The sequence below is a fragment of the Vombatus ursinus genome, unplaced genomic scaffold, assembly GCF_900497805.2.
Source record: "Vombatus ursinus unplaced genomic scaffold, bare-nosed wombat genome assembly UNPS02008996.1, whole genome shotgun sequence".
NCBI lineage: Eukaryota > Metazoa > Chordata > Mammalia > Diprotodontia > Vombatidae > Vombatus > Vombatus ursinus.
The window spans coordinates 12,186,389-12,203,747 of record NW_020948774.1 but is presented as its reverse complement, the minus strand read 5'-3'; the positions used below and the strand labels follow the sequence as shown (position 1 = coordinate 12,203,747).

At 35.4% G+C, this 17,359-nt stretch overlaps 1 protein-coding gene across 5 annotated transcripts in view; it reads right to left on the bottom strand.

Moving 5' to 3' along the window:
* Positions 1-17,359, bottom strand: part of ARHGAP44 (Rho GTPase activating protein 44) — a 163,663-nt gene that overhangs the window by 67,005 nt on the left and 79,299 nt on the right. For all 5 annotated transcript variants that reach the window (XR_003568110.1, XR_003568111.1, XM_027850203.1 and 2 more), the window contains exons 9-12: positions 13,409-13,490; positions 12,779-12,906; positions 2,741-2,852; positions 2,253-2,334 (exon numbers count right to left, since the gene is read on the bottom strand). Coding sequence is in view for 3 of the 5 variants with exons in the window: in XM_027850203.1 (XP_027706004.1) it covers positions 2,253-2,334; positions 2,741-2,852; positions 12,779-12,906; positions 13,409-13,490 (404 nt within the window). In the remaining 2 variants the exon portion in view is untranslated. The remainder of the gene's footprint in view (positions 1-2,252; positions 2,335-2,740; positions 2,853-12,778; positions 12,907-13,408; positions 13,491-17,359) is intronic.

The following is a 17,359-nucleotide window of genomic DNA, read 5'->3' as shown; positions in this document are numbered from 1 at the left end:
CAATCTAGTTTTAATAAAGTATAAATTAGAATTTATGTGTCCTGATTCCAAGCCTAGTGCTTTTTCCAATACATCCAATACATCAGTGCCTCCAAAAGGATTCACTGTCTCAGTTCAATGACATTTATTAAGCACTTGCTTTGTACTAGGTGCTAAAAATACCAAGAAAAAAAAACATAACAATCTCTTCCTCGCAGAAGTTTGCATCATACAACAGGTGACGAGATAAATAAATAAGCAGTAATTTGAAGAAAGTGAGACCTATAATAGAGGTAGGTTGGGGTGGGGTGTAGATTAGGAAATCTTCAAGGAAGATGCAGTACCTGAGCTGAGCCTGAAAGTTAAGGATTCTGAAAGGGGAAGATGAGGAAGGGCATAGACATGAAAGTTGTTATGGAGGAAGAATTGAAAGTACTTGCCAACTAATTGGATTTGGGGATGAGGGAGAGGGAGAAAAGAGTCGAAGATAACTGCAAGGTTACAAAACTGGTTGATTGGAAAGGGTATCTAAAATAATCGGGTAGGAGGGAACAAGCATTTTTAAGCACCTGTTATGTGCCAGGCATTGTGCTAAGTGCTTTATAAATATTATTTCTAAATTTTCTTAGTTCACTTAAGAACATCTGATTTACAAAAATGCTGTTTACACACCACTTTTTGCAAACGTAAAATTAGGTATACCTATACCCATATAAAGACAGGTTCTGCTCTCAAGAAATTTTGTATCTGAAAATAGAAAAGGTACATACAGACAGGATATGATTTTTTAAAAAAAAGACTCCTTTGTTCACCAGTGGTCATTTCTCACTTCAACCAATCAATCAATAAAAATTCATTAAATGCCTACTATGTGCAAGGTGCTATGCTAAGTGTCTTACCTATTCAAGGGAAGAAATTCTTTTTAACTTTGTTCTTGGGGTATAGCTTTGCTCTTTACAATTCATATCCCCTGTTCCATAGTAAATAATTAAAGAATAACATGCCTTTTTAAAAAGGGATAACTAAGATATTATCTTTAAAAAAAATAATGTAGGTACACATTGACTAGGGGAACAGCTGAACAAATTATGGCATAACAATATAATGTAATATTATTGTGGCATATATAAAAGACAATAAATATGAAGGATTCAGAGAAATTTAGGAAGACTTATAGGGACTGATGCAAAGTCAATATAACTAAAAGAAAAATATACACAATGATCATATCAATATAAAAAAATAATATTTGATGACATGAGACCTCAGATCAATGCAATGAACATTTCTGAGTCCAGAGAACAGATTATGACACATACCTCCCCTCCTGGTAGAGAAGTAGTCAAATATAAATGCACAAAAAAGTACTGAATGCCCACATTTCCTAACAAATTAAAAATCTTGGGGGTACAAACTCCATAGAGGTAGGCAAATTACTAATTTATCAGTTAACAAGTCTAGCCTCATCCAATTTAATCTATCAATCCAATTCTATTAGATAAATATGCATTAGTTCTTCTCTGCTTTACCTTCAAGTTTTTTCAATCTCCAACAATTGAGGAAACAAAATCTTTTCTAGTTGTTATTGGGCATAACCCCTAATTCTGGCACAAACTGCATTTCTTCATTTTCTGATACCCTAAACCCATTGCTCTAATGCAATTTGGTTCCCATGGTCACAAATCTCTTGAAGCAAACTGTAAACTTTTGACCTAAGTCAGCTTTCATTAGCTGCAGCTGTTCTCTGTTAATCAAGAGATTTTGCTGTTCACTGAACTTTTCCCTCAGTTCTTACACTAACACTGCCATTTTTCCTTTCACACTTTCCCCTCCCTCACCTTTAGTAACAAGGCTTCTGTTCAGTTTCACCCAAATATGGATTTTTACGTACAGAGCAACTGCATTTTTGAGATCATAAATCCATCTACTTATCTAAGTCAGCTCTTGTCTAGTACAAAGGCAGGTTACAATAATGATCTTTCTATAATTTGGGAGTTAAGTTGTTCATCACATAGGGTCAGCAATAACTTGTACTCTAGCTTTTGTATCATCTGCCCATCTATTTCCCATGGATACTTTCTCATTTCTCTGATCTTTCTTCAACATTTTCTGGCTCACTATTCCCTTATATTTTCAGGACTAGTTCCTCTTTGTCTTACCTCTTGGAATTGTGAACAGGGGCTACTTCAGCATTTCTCTCTGTAAATTATTAAAAACAACACCACCACCACCAAAACCAAAACCATAGCTTTTGTGACAGTCAGGATACTCACTTGGAAGCCTGAATCCACTCTTCATACAGTTCAAAGGTCATGAGAGGTTCTGGCAACTCTCTGAGATAAGACTTTAGAGCTCCTGGACATGAACAAATTATTTACCATCATCAATTATGTCTAGAAAGAGGAAGGCATAAGAGGTTGTTTATATAAATCTAGAAGTTGGCTCTCGGAAGGCTTGGATTAAGAACACTGAGTATAGTACTTGGGCATTACATCGAGTGTGGATGCCTGTTGCTTCTCTTTCACAAACATTCTTAGACAAGACATGCTAGACAAAACAAAGAACTGATTTTTTTTTTTGTCTTGATCCTTTTTCATGGTTTGACTTGGAACTGGGTATACTGCCCTTGGATATCTCAAAGGCATGATGGGAATTCATTGGTTTTAGTGTCCCAGACACACCTACCTTAAAGGTCTACTCAGGCCCTTTCCTGAAAATCCCTGTCTAACTCAGCCACATGACAACCAGGTAACTCCACTACCTGCAATGGCATGAGGGTCAGCTGAGTATTCCTGCACATCCAGTACACAACAGTCCAAAGCAGCTTTCAGTTTTTTCAGTTTAGAAGCAGAGGGAGCCACTCTAAAAAGGCCCTGCCAGAAAGATAGAAAAAAGTAAAAGTATTAATAAGAGCAGATTATGCAGATTAGAAGCTGAAAGAAAAGTCATACCACACAAACTCTCATACTTCTTTTCATGGAAAGTTTATATTAAAGGAAAATGTTATTCTGAAATTTTGGAAGGTTGGAAAATAAAGCATGAGTTATAGTGGCTGTCAGCCAAACTTTGTACTCTCAGGGTAAGGATAGACAGATGATAATTTTAGGAAGATAGCCCTCTTTGTATCCAGGATATCTGTTCTAAATCTGTTTTCTATAACCATAAAACTTACTGATACCCTCTGACCCTTAGAGTGTGAGCTGGAGCACATCCAAGAGACCTTTAGAATGGAGAAGAGAATTAGAAGGGAGTTGAGTCTGAAGGAGTGGAGGGATAATTAAGGAGAGAATTGGAGAGGAGCCTCCAAAGCAAGTTAAGAGCTAGAAAGGAGGTTGGTTAAGTATCTTTCGGATACCAATTCACTCTGTTCCCCTTTTTGTTCTGTAATACTAGGGAACCAACTCTATGTAGTCTTATAAGGAAGAGAGTTAGGTCTTCTTTATTACACTCATGGAAGAGCCAAATTCACATCTCCTGGGAGTGACTCAAAATGGCAATGATTTCTCTGTTCACCTTGACTTCTCTGCTAGGTATGACATTGTTAACCAGCTCCCCTTCTTAAAATTCTCTCCTCCTTTAGTTTCTAAACATTGTATTAGCCTTCTTCTCAACCTGTCTCTCCAACTGTACCTTTTTTGTTTACTTCAAATGCTCCTCTATGACCACCTATCTCCTAAAAAATGTGTGTTTCTCAAGGCCCAGTCCTTGGTCTTCTGGTCTTCTCTCTTTATATCATGTCCTACATACTATGTGTTGGAAAAAACCAGACTGGTCTGGTTGGTCTCAGGGAAGAGAATTAGGCGCAATTGTTGGAAGCTAGAGGCAACTTTAAGTTTGATGGAAAAAAATTCTTAATAATTAGAACTACTGAGAAGTGAAATGATTTAGATCATGAAGTTTTCTCTTACTTGAAGTATTTAAACAAAGGCTTATTGACCACTTGCCAGTATCACTGTTGAGGTGATTTCTGTTCATTTATGGTTTGGATTAAATGACTTCCGAGGTTTCTTACAATTCTGAGATTCTGTGATCTTGAATTTGAGATGCCATTACACCATTCAGGAGGAAGCTGTTGATGCAGGACAGGAGTTCAGGAGAAAGGTTTAAAACAGGGTATATAAATTTGATAGTCATCTACATGGAGATGATGAAACAGCTCATGGAAGCAGATTAGAAAGAGAAGTTGTATAAGACAGAAGAAAAAAGGGACTAGGATAGACCTTGCAGAAGATGGATGATGATCAAGTAAAACCGAGGAGCAGTAAGACAGAGAGGCAAGAGCAGGAGGGGGCAGCATCAAGGAAACCAAGTTAGAAGAGTATGCTAGAGTGGAGATGACTAATTCAATTAAACTCAATAAGCCTTTATTGAGTTTCTATATGTTAGGTTCTGGGGATACACAAAACAAAAATAAAACCTTTCCTGCCCTCTGCTGAGCCAACATAAAAGGTTTCAGAAAGGTCAAAAGAAGATGAAGACTGAGTAAAAGGTCATCGGGTTTAGCAGTAAAGAGGTAACATTGGATAGTAGTGGAGTCAGAAGACAGATTGCAAGAGACTGAGAAGTGAGTGAGAAGTGGGGTTGTAAATTCATGAATACACATAATCTTTTCTAAGTTTGGCTATAAAAGAGAGAAATGGGAAAATAAGTTATGCAATGTCGAAATTAAGTGAAGGTTTGTTAAGGATAAGGAGATTAGGGCATATTTGTAGGTAGAAGAAAAAAATTAATAGTTAAAAGAGATTGGGTCACATGAGGAAAAATATAGAAGATAGACATTTTCTCTGATCTCTATGATCTCTCAAACTTCTTCAAAATAGAAATTATATGCTAAAGATAAAGAAACTTCAGCTGACTACATTGAGAATCTTAAAGGTTAAAAATAACATCTGAGCTGGTACTTACTGATCCTAAGGTCACTCAGCACCTCCCATCAACAAGGCTGCCTGCCCTATCTAGCTCAAGGACACAAAAAGGACTTACATACAACAAAACTCACTGCTATATCCTCCTCCCTCTTTCCAGTACTGTGGAGACTCCGGCCCTAGGATGTGGAAGTTTGTTTGAACTGTAACAACCAGCTTGACCATAGTCATTCAGGAAAAAAGCCTGCTAGGGGCTGCAGCCCCATAGCACTAGCACTGTAAAACTACATACTGCCAGTGGTGGGGAAGATAGCATTGTAAAACTCTGAACTGCTGGTGCCAGGCCAAAGAATGAAGAAACAAATGGAATGGGACAGGCCACCAAGATGTGTGTGTGTGTGTGTGTGTGTGTGTGTGTGTGTGTGTGTGTGTGTATGAGAGAGAGAGAGAGAAAAACAGAGACAAAGACAGAGAGAGGCAGAGACAGAGAGAGAGAGAGACAGAGAGAGAGAGGGATAGGAGGAGAGAGAGGGAGGAAAAGAGAAGGGGAGAGAGAAAGAGAGAGAGACAGAGAGAGAGAGAGGGAGAGAGAGAGTGACTATATTACAATATGGGAAGGTAGAGTGAAAGGAACAAGGGGATAAAAGGAGTGTGTGATACACTGCAATCAAATGAAAGGCTCAAATGACTGGAGGGCAACGTTGGTGGTTTCAGAAAGAGAAGACTATGTAAGGGAAGAGGGTAAGAAGAAGAGGGAAAGGATTTTAAAGGGAAAAAATGAAAGAGGCCTTACTTTGGCGGTGGGAGGGGTTTCCATTGTTGAATTCTCCTATGGGTGAGGAGTAAAGGTCTATGAAGGGTGATAGGGACCCTACACTGGGTGTGGCTTGGAAGATTTGTTGCTTGAAAGTCTACTTGCCCTGCGTTGGGAGGGGGGAGTTGGGACTCCTGTAGACAACTGGCACCCAGAAGAGTGGGAGAACATAGACAGAGAAAAACTTTCAAAGTAAAAGTGAAAAAAAGGTAACCAGGAATGGTTATAGATCAGTGGTGGATTGCAAAATCAGGCATATGGTGGGGGAGGGGCCCTACCATGGGGCAGTGTCCTCTCTGAGATCTGTAATAATTGGCATTGTTCTATGAGGCACAATCAAAAAGGGGATACATGGAAAGCTCTACGAGGAAATGGCAGAAAAAGCCTAGAAAGAATACCTTGGAAACTTTGATGGCAAGGTGAAACAGAGAAAAGAGAAAGACCAGATAATTATAGGGGTCATGGATCAGAGAATGAAGGTCTAGAGTAGACAGAAAAAGAAGATGTTTAGTGAAGAGTGAGAAAATCATTTTTGGAAAGAAGTGCCAAAAAAAAAGAAAGAAATTTAAAACACTGATAAACAGGACTAGCTAAAGGGGAGGAGAGGAAGAGAGAATCTACTTGACTAATTAGAAGAAGAGGGAAGAAATACATAACCAAATAAAAATAGGAGAGGAAAAGGAACTAATAAAAAAATCCCTAAAGGAAGTGAAATGAGAAGAAGGGATCAAGGGTGAGGGAAAGAAAACCAATGGAAAGAGGACCATTTTAAAAAAATTAAAGTAACAGAAGAAATACAATACTACATTTATAGAAGAGGGAAAAATCATAACTTGAAAAAAAATTTAGATACAGATGAAGAAAAATGTAAACCTAACATAACTTTAAATGTGAATAGATTACATAATACCAATAAAATGAAAAGGAGTGACTAATTGAATATAAAAACAAAGCCCTATAACCTGGTGCTTTCAAGAAGCACTTTTAAAAAAGCAAAGCCAAAAACAAAATGAAACTTAGGGAATTAAAAAAAATTTGCTATGCATCAAGCGAATTCAGAAGAACAGAAGTTGCCATCATGCTATGAAACAAAGCAAAAATAAACCTTCAAAAAATAAAAAAGGGATAAACAAGCAAACTATATTATGCAGAAAGGAACTGTAGAAAAAAACCCAATATTAGTAATAAACTTATAAACTCCAAATGCCTTAGCATACAAGTTCATAAAGTAAATATTGTCTGAGCTTCAAGAAGACCTATCTGTCTGTCTGTCTATCTATCTATCTATCTATCTATCCCTCTTTAAGTTTTCGATAAGTCTAACAGACAAACAGGAAAAATAAAGAACTGAAAAAACGCTGGAGAAAATAGTTAAAAGACTTATGGTTTCTTCTAAATGGGACATATTTCTTTGCACTACAAGAAACTTTTACAAAAATTGACCATGGACTAGAGCACAGAAATAATGTGAACAAGTGCAAAAAGACTATAAGCTATTAAGAATAGAAATTGGTTCAAGGACCACCAAAAAAGATACAGACCCAAATGGAGATGCAACAATAAGATCTTAAATAACAAGTAGGTCAAAAAACAAATCATAGAAACAATTAATATTTATGTAAAAATAATTATGAAACAACAAACAAAATTTCTGGAACACAGCTAAAACAGTCCTTAGAGAGAAAAATGTTTCCTCACAAACATATATAAACAAAATAGAAAAAGAGTATTAACCGAATATACATTTTTTAAAAACTAGAAAATAAACAAATAAAACTAAAATAAGCAGAAGAGGGGAAATAAATTTCAAACAAAAACCTCACAGAAATGATAGGTAAAACTAAAAGAGGGTTCTTTGAAAAGACTAATGGAATTAATAGCTAATCTCATTAAAAAGAAGCAAGCAGAAAATCAAATCAATAAAATAGTAAAAAGTGAATTCACAGTAAAACCAGAAGAAAAAATATAAAAAATAATCAATACATATACACAGTTATACATTAACAAAAAGGAAAACACAAAAGAAATAGAGGAATATCTTCAAAAATATAAAATACTCAAACTATCAGAAGACCAGATAGAGTTTTTGATAACCTGATCTCAGGAAAGGAAATAGATTTAGCTGTAAAGGAGACCAAAGGAAAATAAAAACTCCTACTCAGAAGGATTCACAAGAGAATTCTATCAAACTTTTAAAGAATAGTTAGTACAGCCTACTTCAAAATTCTCAAAAACTAAGAAAGAAAGCATTCTACCAGAATCTTCCTATGAGAAAAATATAGTCCAAATCCTGAAACCAGGGACAGAAAGAAAATTACAGACCAATATTATTAATGAATGTTGACTCAAATATTTTAAACAAAATCATATCAAACCAACTACAGTGATTTATTCATAAAATAATTCATTATGATCAAGGGGGATTTAAACCAGGGAGTGCAAGGATGATTTGATGTGAGGAAAACAATCAACATAATTACATTAAAAACCAAAACACTGAAAACTGCGTGATTATCTCAACAGAAGCAGAAAAAGTCTTTTACAAAGTACAACACTCTTTTATGCTCAAAACACACACACAACCCTTCAAATTATAGGCCTTTCTTTAACATCATTAAAAAAAACTATTTAAAATAAAAATCAAATATCACGCGCAATGGGGACACATGAGAACCTTTCCCAATAAATATGGAAGTAAAGCAAGGATGCCCACCCTCCCCACTATTATTTTTTATAGTTCTGGATATCCTAACAATAGCAATAGGGGAAAAGAAAGGAATTAAAGGAATAAAGATAGGTAAAGAGGAGATATCCCTGTTTGTTGACTATACAATGACTTAGAAAACCCTAGGAAATCAGCAAAGATGAGAAAATAGCTTCAGTAAAGTTTCAGCTTACAAAATGAATTTACAAAAACCACTAGCATTATATATATAATGATAACAAAATACAAGAAACAAAATTTGAAAGGGAAATCCCATTCCAAACAATTCCAAAATATCTTGGGATCAACCTCCCAAAGTACACAAAAGATTTTTATAAATTCAACTAAAAAACACTTCTTATAGAAATAAAGAAAAAATTAAAAAGCTAAAGGAATATCTAGTGCTCATGGCTAGAGGTTGACAATATAATAAAACCAAAATCAATTTACATTTTAATGCTATATCAATTAAATTAGATACTTTATACAACTTGACAAGATAATAAAATTCATTTGGAAAAACAAAAGATTTACAATATTAAGGGAAATGATGAAAAGAAGCATGAAGGGGGAATAATACTTCCAGACCTCAAGCTATATTATAAAGCAATAGTCATGAGATAGTCACTGGTATTGGTTAAAGAATAAAGGGATAGATCAATGGAACAGATCAGATAAGGAAGATTCAGAAACAACAAAACTCAATAACCTAGTGTTTGATAAAATGGAAAAAAAAAAGAAATTACCTGGGGAAAAAACTTCATATTTGATAAAAACTGCTGGGACAATCAGAAAATAGTCTGGCAAAAATTAGGCATAGACCAACACCTTCCACCACACTCCACAATACATTCTAAATGGATATGCAACCTTAATATTAAACCATACTTTAAAGTGGCCAAATGGGGGAAAAACTTTCAAATTTCTTTGATGAGGGTTTAGTATCCAAGATAGACAAACAATTAAACATACATAAGACTAATAGTCATTCCCCAATAGATAAATGGTCAAAGGATATAAACAAATAGATCTCCAAAGAATTGTAAAGTATTAATAACCACAACAAAAAATGCTCCAAATCAATAATAATAAAAGAAAGGCAAATCAAAACAACTTTACAAAAATGACAAAAAATGGTAATAGTTGATACATCATTGGTAGAGTTGTGAATGGCACAACCAGTTTGGAAAGCAGTTTGGAATTATACAAATAAAGTGACTGAAATGTCCATATCTTTTGAACCAGACAGCCCATTCCTGGATTTATACCCAAAAGATACTACTGATAAGAAAAAAGTCCCCATATACTCCAAAATATTTACAGAAGCACTTTTGGTTATGGCTAAGAATTAGAAACAGATTAGACACTCATCAATTGGGGAATGGCTAAACAAATTAAACATGAATATAATGGAATATACTCTGCTGTAAGAAATGATATATGTGATGAAGACAGAGAAGCATGAAAGGATCTATATGAACTGATGCAGAATGAAGTACCACAACAATGTAAATGGAAAGAACGATACACCAAAAAAACATACATAAATTTAACAAAATTATAAAGATCAAAAAAGGACTCCATTCAAAATATACGAAAAGATACTGCCAATGTGCTACCCCTTCATTGAAGTAGGAGAGCCACGAGTATTACACATTGCATACTAGATAAGAAAGAAATAAAGAGGCTTATCAGTGGAACAGATTAGGTACATAATATACAGAAGTCAATGAGTATAGTAGCCTGGTGTTTGGTAAACCCAAAGATTTCTACTATTGGAGTAAAAACTGATTACTTGGCAAAAACTGTTAAGAAAATCACAAAGTATTCTAGCAGAAACTAGATATGTACCTAACACCTCAGACTATATTACCAAGATAAACTCCAAATGGAGACATTATATGTCATTGAATGTCATAAAGGGTGATATAAATAAATTAGAAGAGCAAGGAGGAAATTAACTCTAAGATCAATGGATAGGGATAGAATATATGATCAAACAAGGGATAGAGAAGAACACAGAAGGCAAAATGTACAACTTTGAGAAACACGTAAATTAGGGTGAAAATCTTTGAGCATATTTCTCTGATAAAGATCTCATTTCTAAGATATATAGAGAATTAATTTAAATTTATAAGAATAAGAGCCATTCAACAACTGATAAATGGTCAAAGAGTATGAATAGGCAGTTTTCAGAGAAAGAAAAATAAGCAACTAATAGCCATATAGTGATTTAAATAATTAATAATTAGAAAAATGCACATTTAAACAACTCTGAGATTCTACCTCATATTCATTAAATTGGCAAAACTGACAAAAAGATAAATGATAAATACTGGAGGGGCTATGGGAAAATAGGTAAATTAATGCATTATTGTTGGAACCATGAACTGGTCTAGCCATTCCAGAAAGCAATTTGGAACTACGCCTCAACATTAATAAACTGTATATATCCTTTGACCATTACTTGGTCTATGCCCCAAAGTGATTAAAAAAAAAAAGATTTAAAAATAACCTATATGAACAAAAATATTTAATAATAGCTCTTTTTGTTGTGGCAAAGAATTGGAAACTAGTGGGGGGGTGGGGACCATCAACTGTGGAATGACTAAACAAATTAAAGCTTAAAGTTTAAGGATGTGATGGAATACTGTTTTGTTGCAAGAAACCTGGGAAAACTTGTATGAATTGATGCTGAGTGAAGTGAGTAGAACCCAGATAATTTCTAAAATAACAACAATTATGCAAAGACAAACAACTTTGAAAGATCAACAACTTTGATCAACAGAATGACCAACCATGATTCCAGAGGACTTATGATAATACATGCTAACCACCTCCTGATAGAGAGAAGAAGAACTCAGGGTGAAGATTGAGACCTTTTCTTTGGACATGGCCATTGTGGGGATTTGTTTTTCTTAACTATACATGCTTGTTTGTACAGATTTTTTTTCATTCTGACTAACTAGGGACGGGAGCTAGAAGGGAAATAAAATGAATTTTCACTGATTGCAAAAAAAATTTATTTTAAAGATAAAATAAAAAGAAAGGCAAGGGAGGGTAGGAACCAGGGAGGGACTGGGCTGAGATAGATGGAGATGAATGAATAGAACATAGTAATGGGGGAAGGATATTTTTCCCTTGGCAAAGCAACTTTGGATCACAATATGGGGGGTGGAAAGGATGAGAAATAATCTCTACTCTCATTCCAAATAGTTAGAAGGTAACTTTGGGTGTCAGAAACAAATTTATTATATTATCATTAATCATAAGTTTCTAATAAAATGCTCAAACTGATCCCTCTGCTGGTTCAAACCATTCTTCTTCAGTGTTTTAGAAAGAAAAGGCTGATAATACCAGAACCATGCATGTGAGCACCAGTCAACTGATATTTTTCCACATCAAACTCCCACCTTCTCCTTTAAGGATTTCTGTCATGAATAAGGACCAATTATGTACTTTTAGAATATCAGTTTGGGAGCTATGTGGAAGACAGATTGGAGAGGAGAGATGGGAGGCAGAGTCCAATTAGGAAACTATTTCAGAGGTACAACCCAGAGTTTGATACACACCCAGAAGATATTCTGCACACGGCTTCTATTAGGGTCTGATATCAGAGGTCCTAGTCTTAGACAGGGTCCTGGCAGTAAGAGGCCTTGTGTCTAGGGTCTTTAGTAGTTTTGGTGGGAAAGGGAGTTGTTGCATTTCTCTGATGGCTCAGGAAATTTGGGTGGTAGTGTCTTCAAATGAGGCAATAAGTTCCGGGGTGAAAGGGCCTACAATCTAGAACTTGAGAGTAGCTAAAGTTAGAGTCTGAAACTCCTAGGTCTAGTGATGGAGAAAGGAAGGAGAAGATGCTGGGGTAGGAATTTTGGTGTCAGCAGCAGTCTGTACTTAGGTTGCCATTTGAAGATAATGTTGCTCTCCTGGTCAAAAACCATTAATGATTCCCTCTTTCCTACTGAATTAAATTTAGCCCTAATGTTCTGTTTCATTGTCTCATAATCTTTTACACTAAACTCATTCCAGTTTCCATAGTTTGTTCTTGCTATTTTCTTTACTTGAAATATTATTTGTTATTTATTCAAAAGCATTTATTTGCCATCTACTTTGGGCAATAAAATATGCTAGTGAAGTAACGATGAATAAGATATAGTGTTTTCCCTCTAAGACTTCACAGTGTGGTAGGAGAAATGAGATAATTGGGGAAATACTTACTCTATACACAAAGGAAGTATATGATAAATGCTATAAAATTTGAGAGATACAGTATCACATCCAAGAATTTATGTTGGAAGAATTAGGAATATAAAGGGAAACAAGGTCATATAGAACTTTTTTCATGGAAAATCAGTCTCCTAAGATTGATATGAAAATGATGATGGGTCTGTAGCTGATGGATGCATGCACACCTACCTCCTCTTGCATTCCACATTCAAGAAGCATTGTCACACATGCTTCAATAGGGAATGCAATTTCCCTTCCACTGACTGCCAGGTGCTCCTCCAAGGGCTTCCCAAAGGATGGTTTTTCTACCCATGCCTCTGTTGTGGAAGCAAAATGAATATGACATTTGGTAAACCGATGGACAGGAAATTCTATGTCTCTTAAAAAAAAATCGAGGCTTTCCCAGCTACTACTTAATATCACAGGAACAAAAGGAGTTCTCATTTGTGCCTATTACCTGAAATTTGGTAACAGTGGACACTCAGATGGAATGTCCATTACTCTGGGCCAAGTATTGGCACAATCTACCAGGGCTTATTCTGATCTCTGAAATTCCATCCAACTCTATGATTCTATAGTTTTATATACCTCTAGTACATATATGCTTTGTTTCTATTAAGGGTAGATCAAATAATAGACTTATTTAATTGAGTGTCATCTTTAAAAAAGAGCAAAACATGGCACTTCCATATTAAAAGGCTGATGAGTATAACTGCAATGGCAATGGGGAATGTAGTCATTTCATCCTTGTCCAGATGACAAGAAAGAGTTGTTTGATTACTAGAAACTCTTTAATAGTAAAGGAAGCTTTACACTTACCCTGTTGTGCTTTTATCTGAGGCAAAACATTCTGCAATAGCGTTAGTGACTTCCTATGGTATTCTGCTTGCACTTCTATCAACTGAGAAGAAACAAAGTCAAATAATTCTTACTAAAGGTCCATTAGGTAGGAAGCAGGCTTCCATAAAGTACATTGTTCATCATTATGCTGGCTTAAGTTTAAACTTGCATGGGGAGCAGGGAGGGAAGTAAGAAATCAATCCTGCCACTCTATAATTTAATCTACTCCCTCCCCCATTGCCAATATCACCTAAAATAATACTCATGCTCCTGCTTCAGCCATTTTCTCTAATCAAGAGAGACACAAGTGACTCTAAAACTCAAAGTGGTAAGGATTATAGTGAAAATAAGAGGTTCATTCTACAAGTTAGAGCCTAATTTAAATAGCCATTTCTTTAGTACCTTGGTGAAAAGGGACAGCTATAGCACTTACCTCAAAGGCTGGTTGTGAAGATCAAGTAAAATAATGTACATAGTATACATATATAGTGCCTCTAAACTAGTATTATTATCCTACTTTACCACATTATCTCCCCCTGACAAAGGGGAAAAAATAAAAACCAAAACAAACATTTAAATATCTATTTATCATCTATCTATCTATCAAGCAATTGATCAATCTATCATCTGTCAGGAATACGTGGAAGAAAAAGGAATAGGTTATTGTGGAACAAAGAGGGGAAAGATATTCCCCAGACTTTAGAGCACTAGGAAAGGAAATGCTGGGAAACATGCTTGTTTACCATTTACGATTGGATGACTCAGGTTTCAACAATAGAATTTTGGCAAGACTGACTTAACTGCAGTGGGTGGGGAACCTTGAGGCTGATATGCAGCTTTCAGAAAGTATATCATGAATTGAAATTGCTCTGGCTACTGTGACGCAGCTGAGACAGAATCATTTCTTATCCCCTTCCCTTCCCTCTACCCTCAAGGTTACATAGGCTGCAGGACCTTTTAAGTTTTGTTCAAGTGAATAAAACATCGGTTAACTCATTTACTTTATAATATTTTGTCCCCAGGGCTTTTTCTTATTGTTTTAAGTAAAGTTCCCTATATATTTAACCCAACCAAGACTCAGTTATAGATACAATTCCATGTGTAACGTTTAGGCATTTTGAATTGAACAGAGGCTAAGATGACCTGTAGGATCTTTGAAAAAAACAAGGATAAGACAATCTCTTAGTACTCTGAGTATCAAAGGCATTCATAGATGACTATAAATTATCTAACATCTCAAAAGCAAAATTTTAAAACTTAAGTTATTTAAGCATACATATATAAAACTTTTAAAATTTTATGGAAAAAATAAAATCTCTACAGACGTAATCCAATCACTCTATCTATCTATCTATCTATCTATCTATCTATCTATCTATCTATCTATCTATCTATCTATCTATCTATCCTTCTTTTTCCCAGACCTCTCATGGTTTGGAAATTCTCTTTACTGATACAAGTCAGCAATTAGTCTATAACTCAGTCTTAAATGGTAGTTTGACACTACGAAAGTAGTTTGCCCTTACTCAATCAACTAATATGTATTGGGAGTCAGGTTTTCAAACTAGACCTTCTTGTCTTCAAGGCTAGCCCTCCATCCACCACAATCAAACCATAAGCATTTTTATTAAACACCTACCAAGTACCAGGATGCCAGGTAGGCCTTCAGGTACTGCCAGGGAATAAAGAACTAAAGGAAAAATTAAGGTTTTGAACAACAGTAACAAAAGATATTAACTCACTTTGATGTCTAGTGTTCAAATGAATCTGTGATCTCATTGATTTGGAAACTCTTAATGATGCAGTTCATAACCCAACCATGTCTACCCATTGTGGACCCTTCCATACTTTTCTCTTTAACCTTCACATTACAAAATAATATTACCACAGCATTTTAGTCTCAAGTCCTTGGTCTAATTTAAATGAGAAACCTTATCAACCAGTTCTGAAACATATGCAGCACATTTCCCCTACCAGCTGCTCTGTTTGGTTTCTAATCCACAAACATCATGGCCCAAGGCAGAGTAGTCTCTGGCGCCGTTCCCTCCCCCCAAACCCTTACTTCAGCTTCCTTTTTTTGTAGTCTTCTCCCATAAGATTATAATCTCTTAGAGGGCAGGGATTGTCTTTCTTTTTCTTATTTGTATCCCCAGCACTTAGTGCCTGCAAATAATGAAGGTTTAATAAAAATTTACTGACTATTAATGAAATCTTTTTATAGGCCCTTTTAATGAGGGGATGACTAGTTTCTAAAAGGAGAGCCCTGATCAAGTCAGAAAGGACTCCTCCTGAGAAATTGATTAGGTAAATGGTCAGACTAAGAGAAGGAAGAACATCTTCGATTATTTAAATTAATGGAAATATCTCTTAAGTTCATAGAGATGGTACAAATAGCAATCTTTGGAGAGAGTATCAAGGAGAGATTGAATAGTTTTAGAACATGATTATCCAGGGTACATCTGAAATTTGAGTGACTATTGTTCTACTTAATGATTCAATACAGGTTTACTTTGTCTTCTTGTTTAATCTTTATGACAGCATTTTGTCTTGTTTTGGGGATACTATAAATTGTAAGTGGAAATGGCTGATAATATATTTTCAAATGCAGGAGGGATTTCTGTCCTTTTCTATTTTTTATTTAAGCAGAGGTGCCCAGAATTATTTAACTATTAAATTTACATCTGGTAGATTTGTGCCTAAAATTTAGTACAGAAATTCTCTCTTACACCATCCTGTGTGACACTTATCCTCTCATAAATTCACCAAAGGGACCTACCCAATGTGGGCCAAAATGTGCTAAAAGCCTTACCTCACTTTCTCCATATATGATGGAGCACTCTGCTATCCATTTATCATCCTTTACCCTCACCACCTGACCATTCTATCATTTCTTCCTATTATAAATTTCTTTGATAACATCTTTTACCCCTATTCTGTTCTCTGAAGTTCCTTATTGGTTATGTATTACAAGTTACTCACACCAGCATGTTCCCTTCATTGTCCTTTGAGTGATATTCTTTAGAAATTCTTCATAGACTATTGTAATCTATGCTTCAATATGGTAGAATATTGGTATTAAAAAGAATAGGCCAGGGCAGCTAGGTGGCACAGTGGATAGAGCACTGGTCTCAGACACTTACTAGCTATGTGACTCTGCGCAAGTCACTTAAACTTGATTGCCTCCAAACAAAACAAAACAAAACCCAGAATAGGCCTTTGTTTCCACTGGAAGCTTGGGGATCATTAAAATAACTTGTCAATTTTCTGAAGACGATCAAGCCCATTCTTACTCCAACTCAGTTCTGGGCTTAACTCATTGTCCAGAGTCTATCTTAGATATAGACTGATGAATGAGCTCTACAGGAGGTTGTGCATCTAAAACCATGTTGAAATCTTGGCAACAGACATTCTTCATTCACTTTGTATTTCTTGTGTGAGGACAATTTCTTTTGAATGACTACAAATCTCTTCTAAAAAGCTCTGCATTATTCCAGAGCTTAATGTAACCAACACAATGCCATTTGCAAACAGGATCATCTATAGGACCTCACTATCTGTAGAGAAGCCCTCTTCAACTTGTACTTTGCACTGAATCTTTTTTAATACAATAGCAAACACTATTGAAAAGCATACATTTTTCCTGTTTTATATCTTGCCTGATGTTTATGATCAGAGGGTTATTAAAGAGTATTTATTATTTCTTTCAAAGAAACTTGAAAGATATTGATATATAGATGGAAGATTGTTGGAAAAGACCCTTTAAGGCTTTGTTTTGCTCTGCATAATCAAATGCTTTTTCACAATCACCAGACAATAAGCAATAGGATCTTGTATTTTCTATATCTACATTTCCTTTCAGTAAATTGTGAAGTGGGAAGAATGTGATATATCACTGTAAATTTTCAGTGTAAATTTTACCTCCTTTATAAG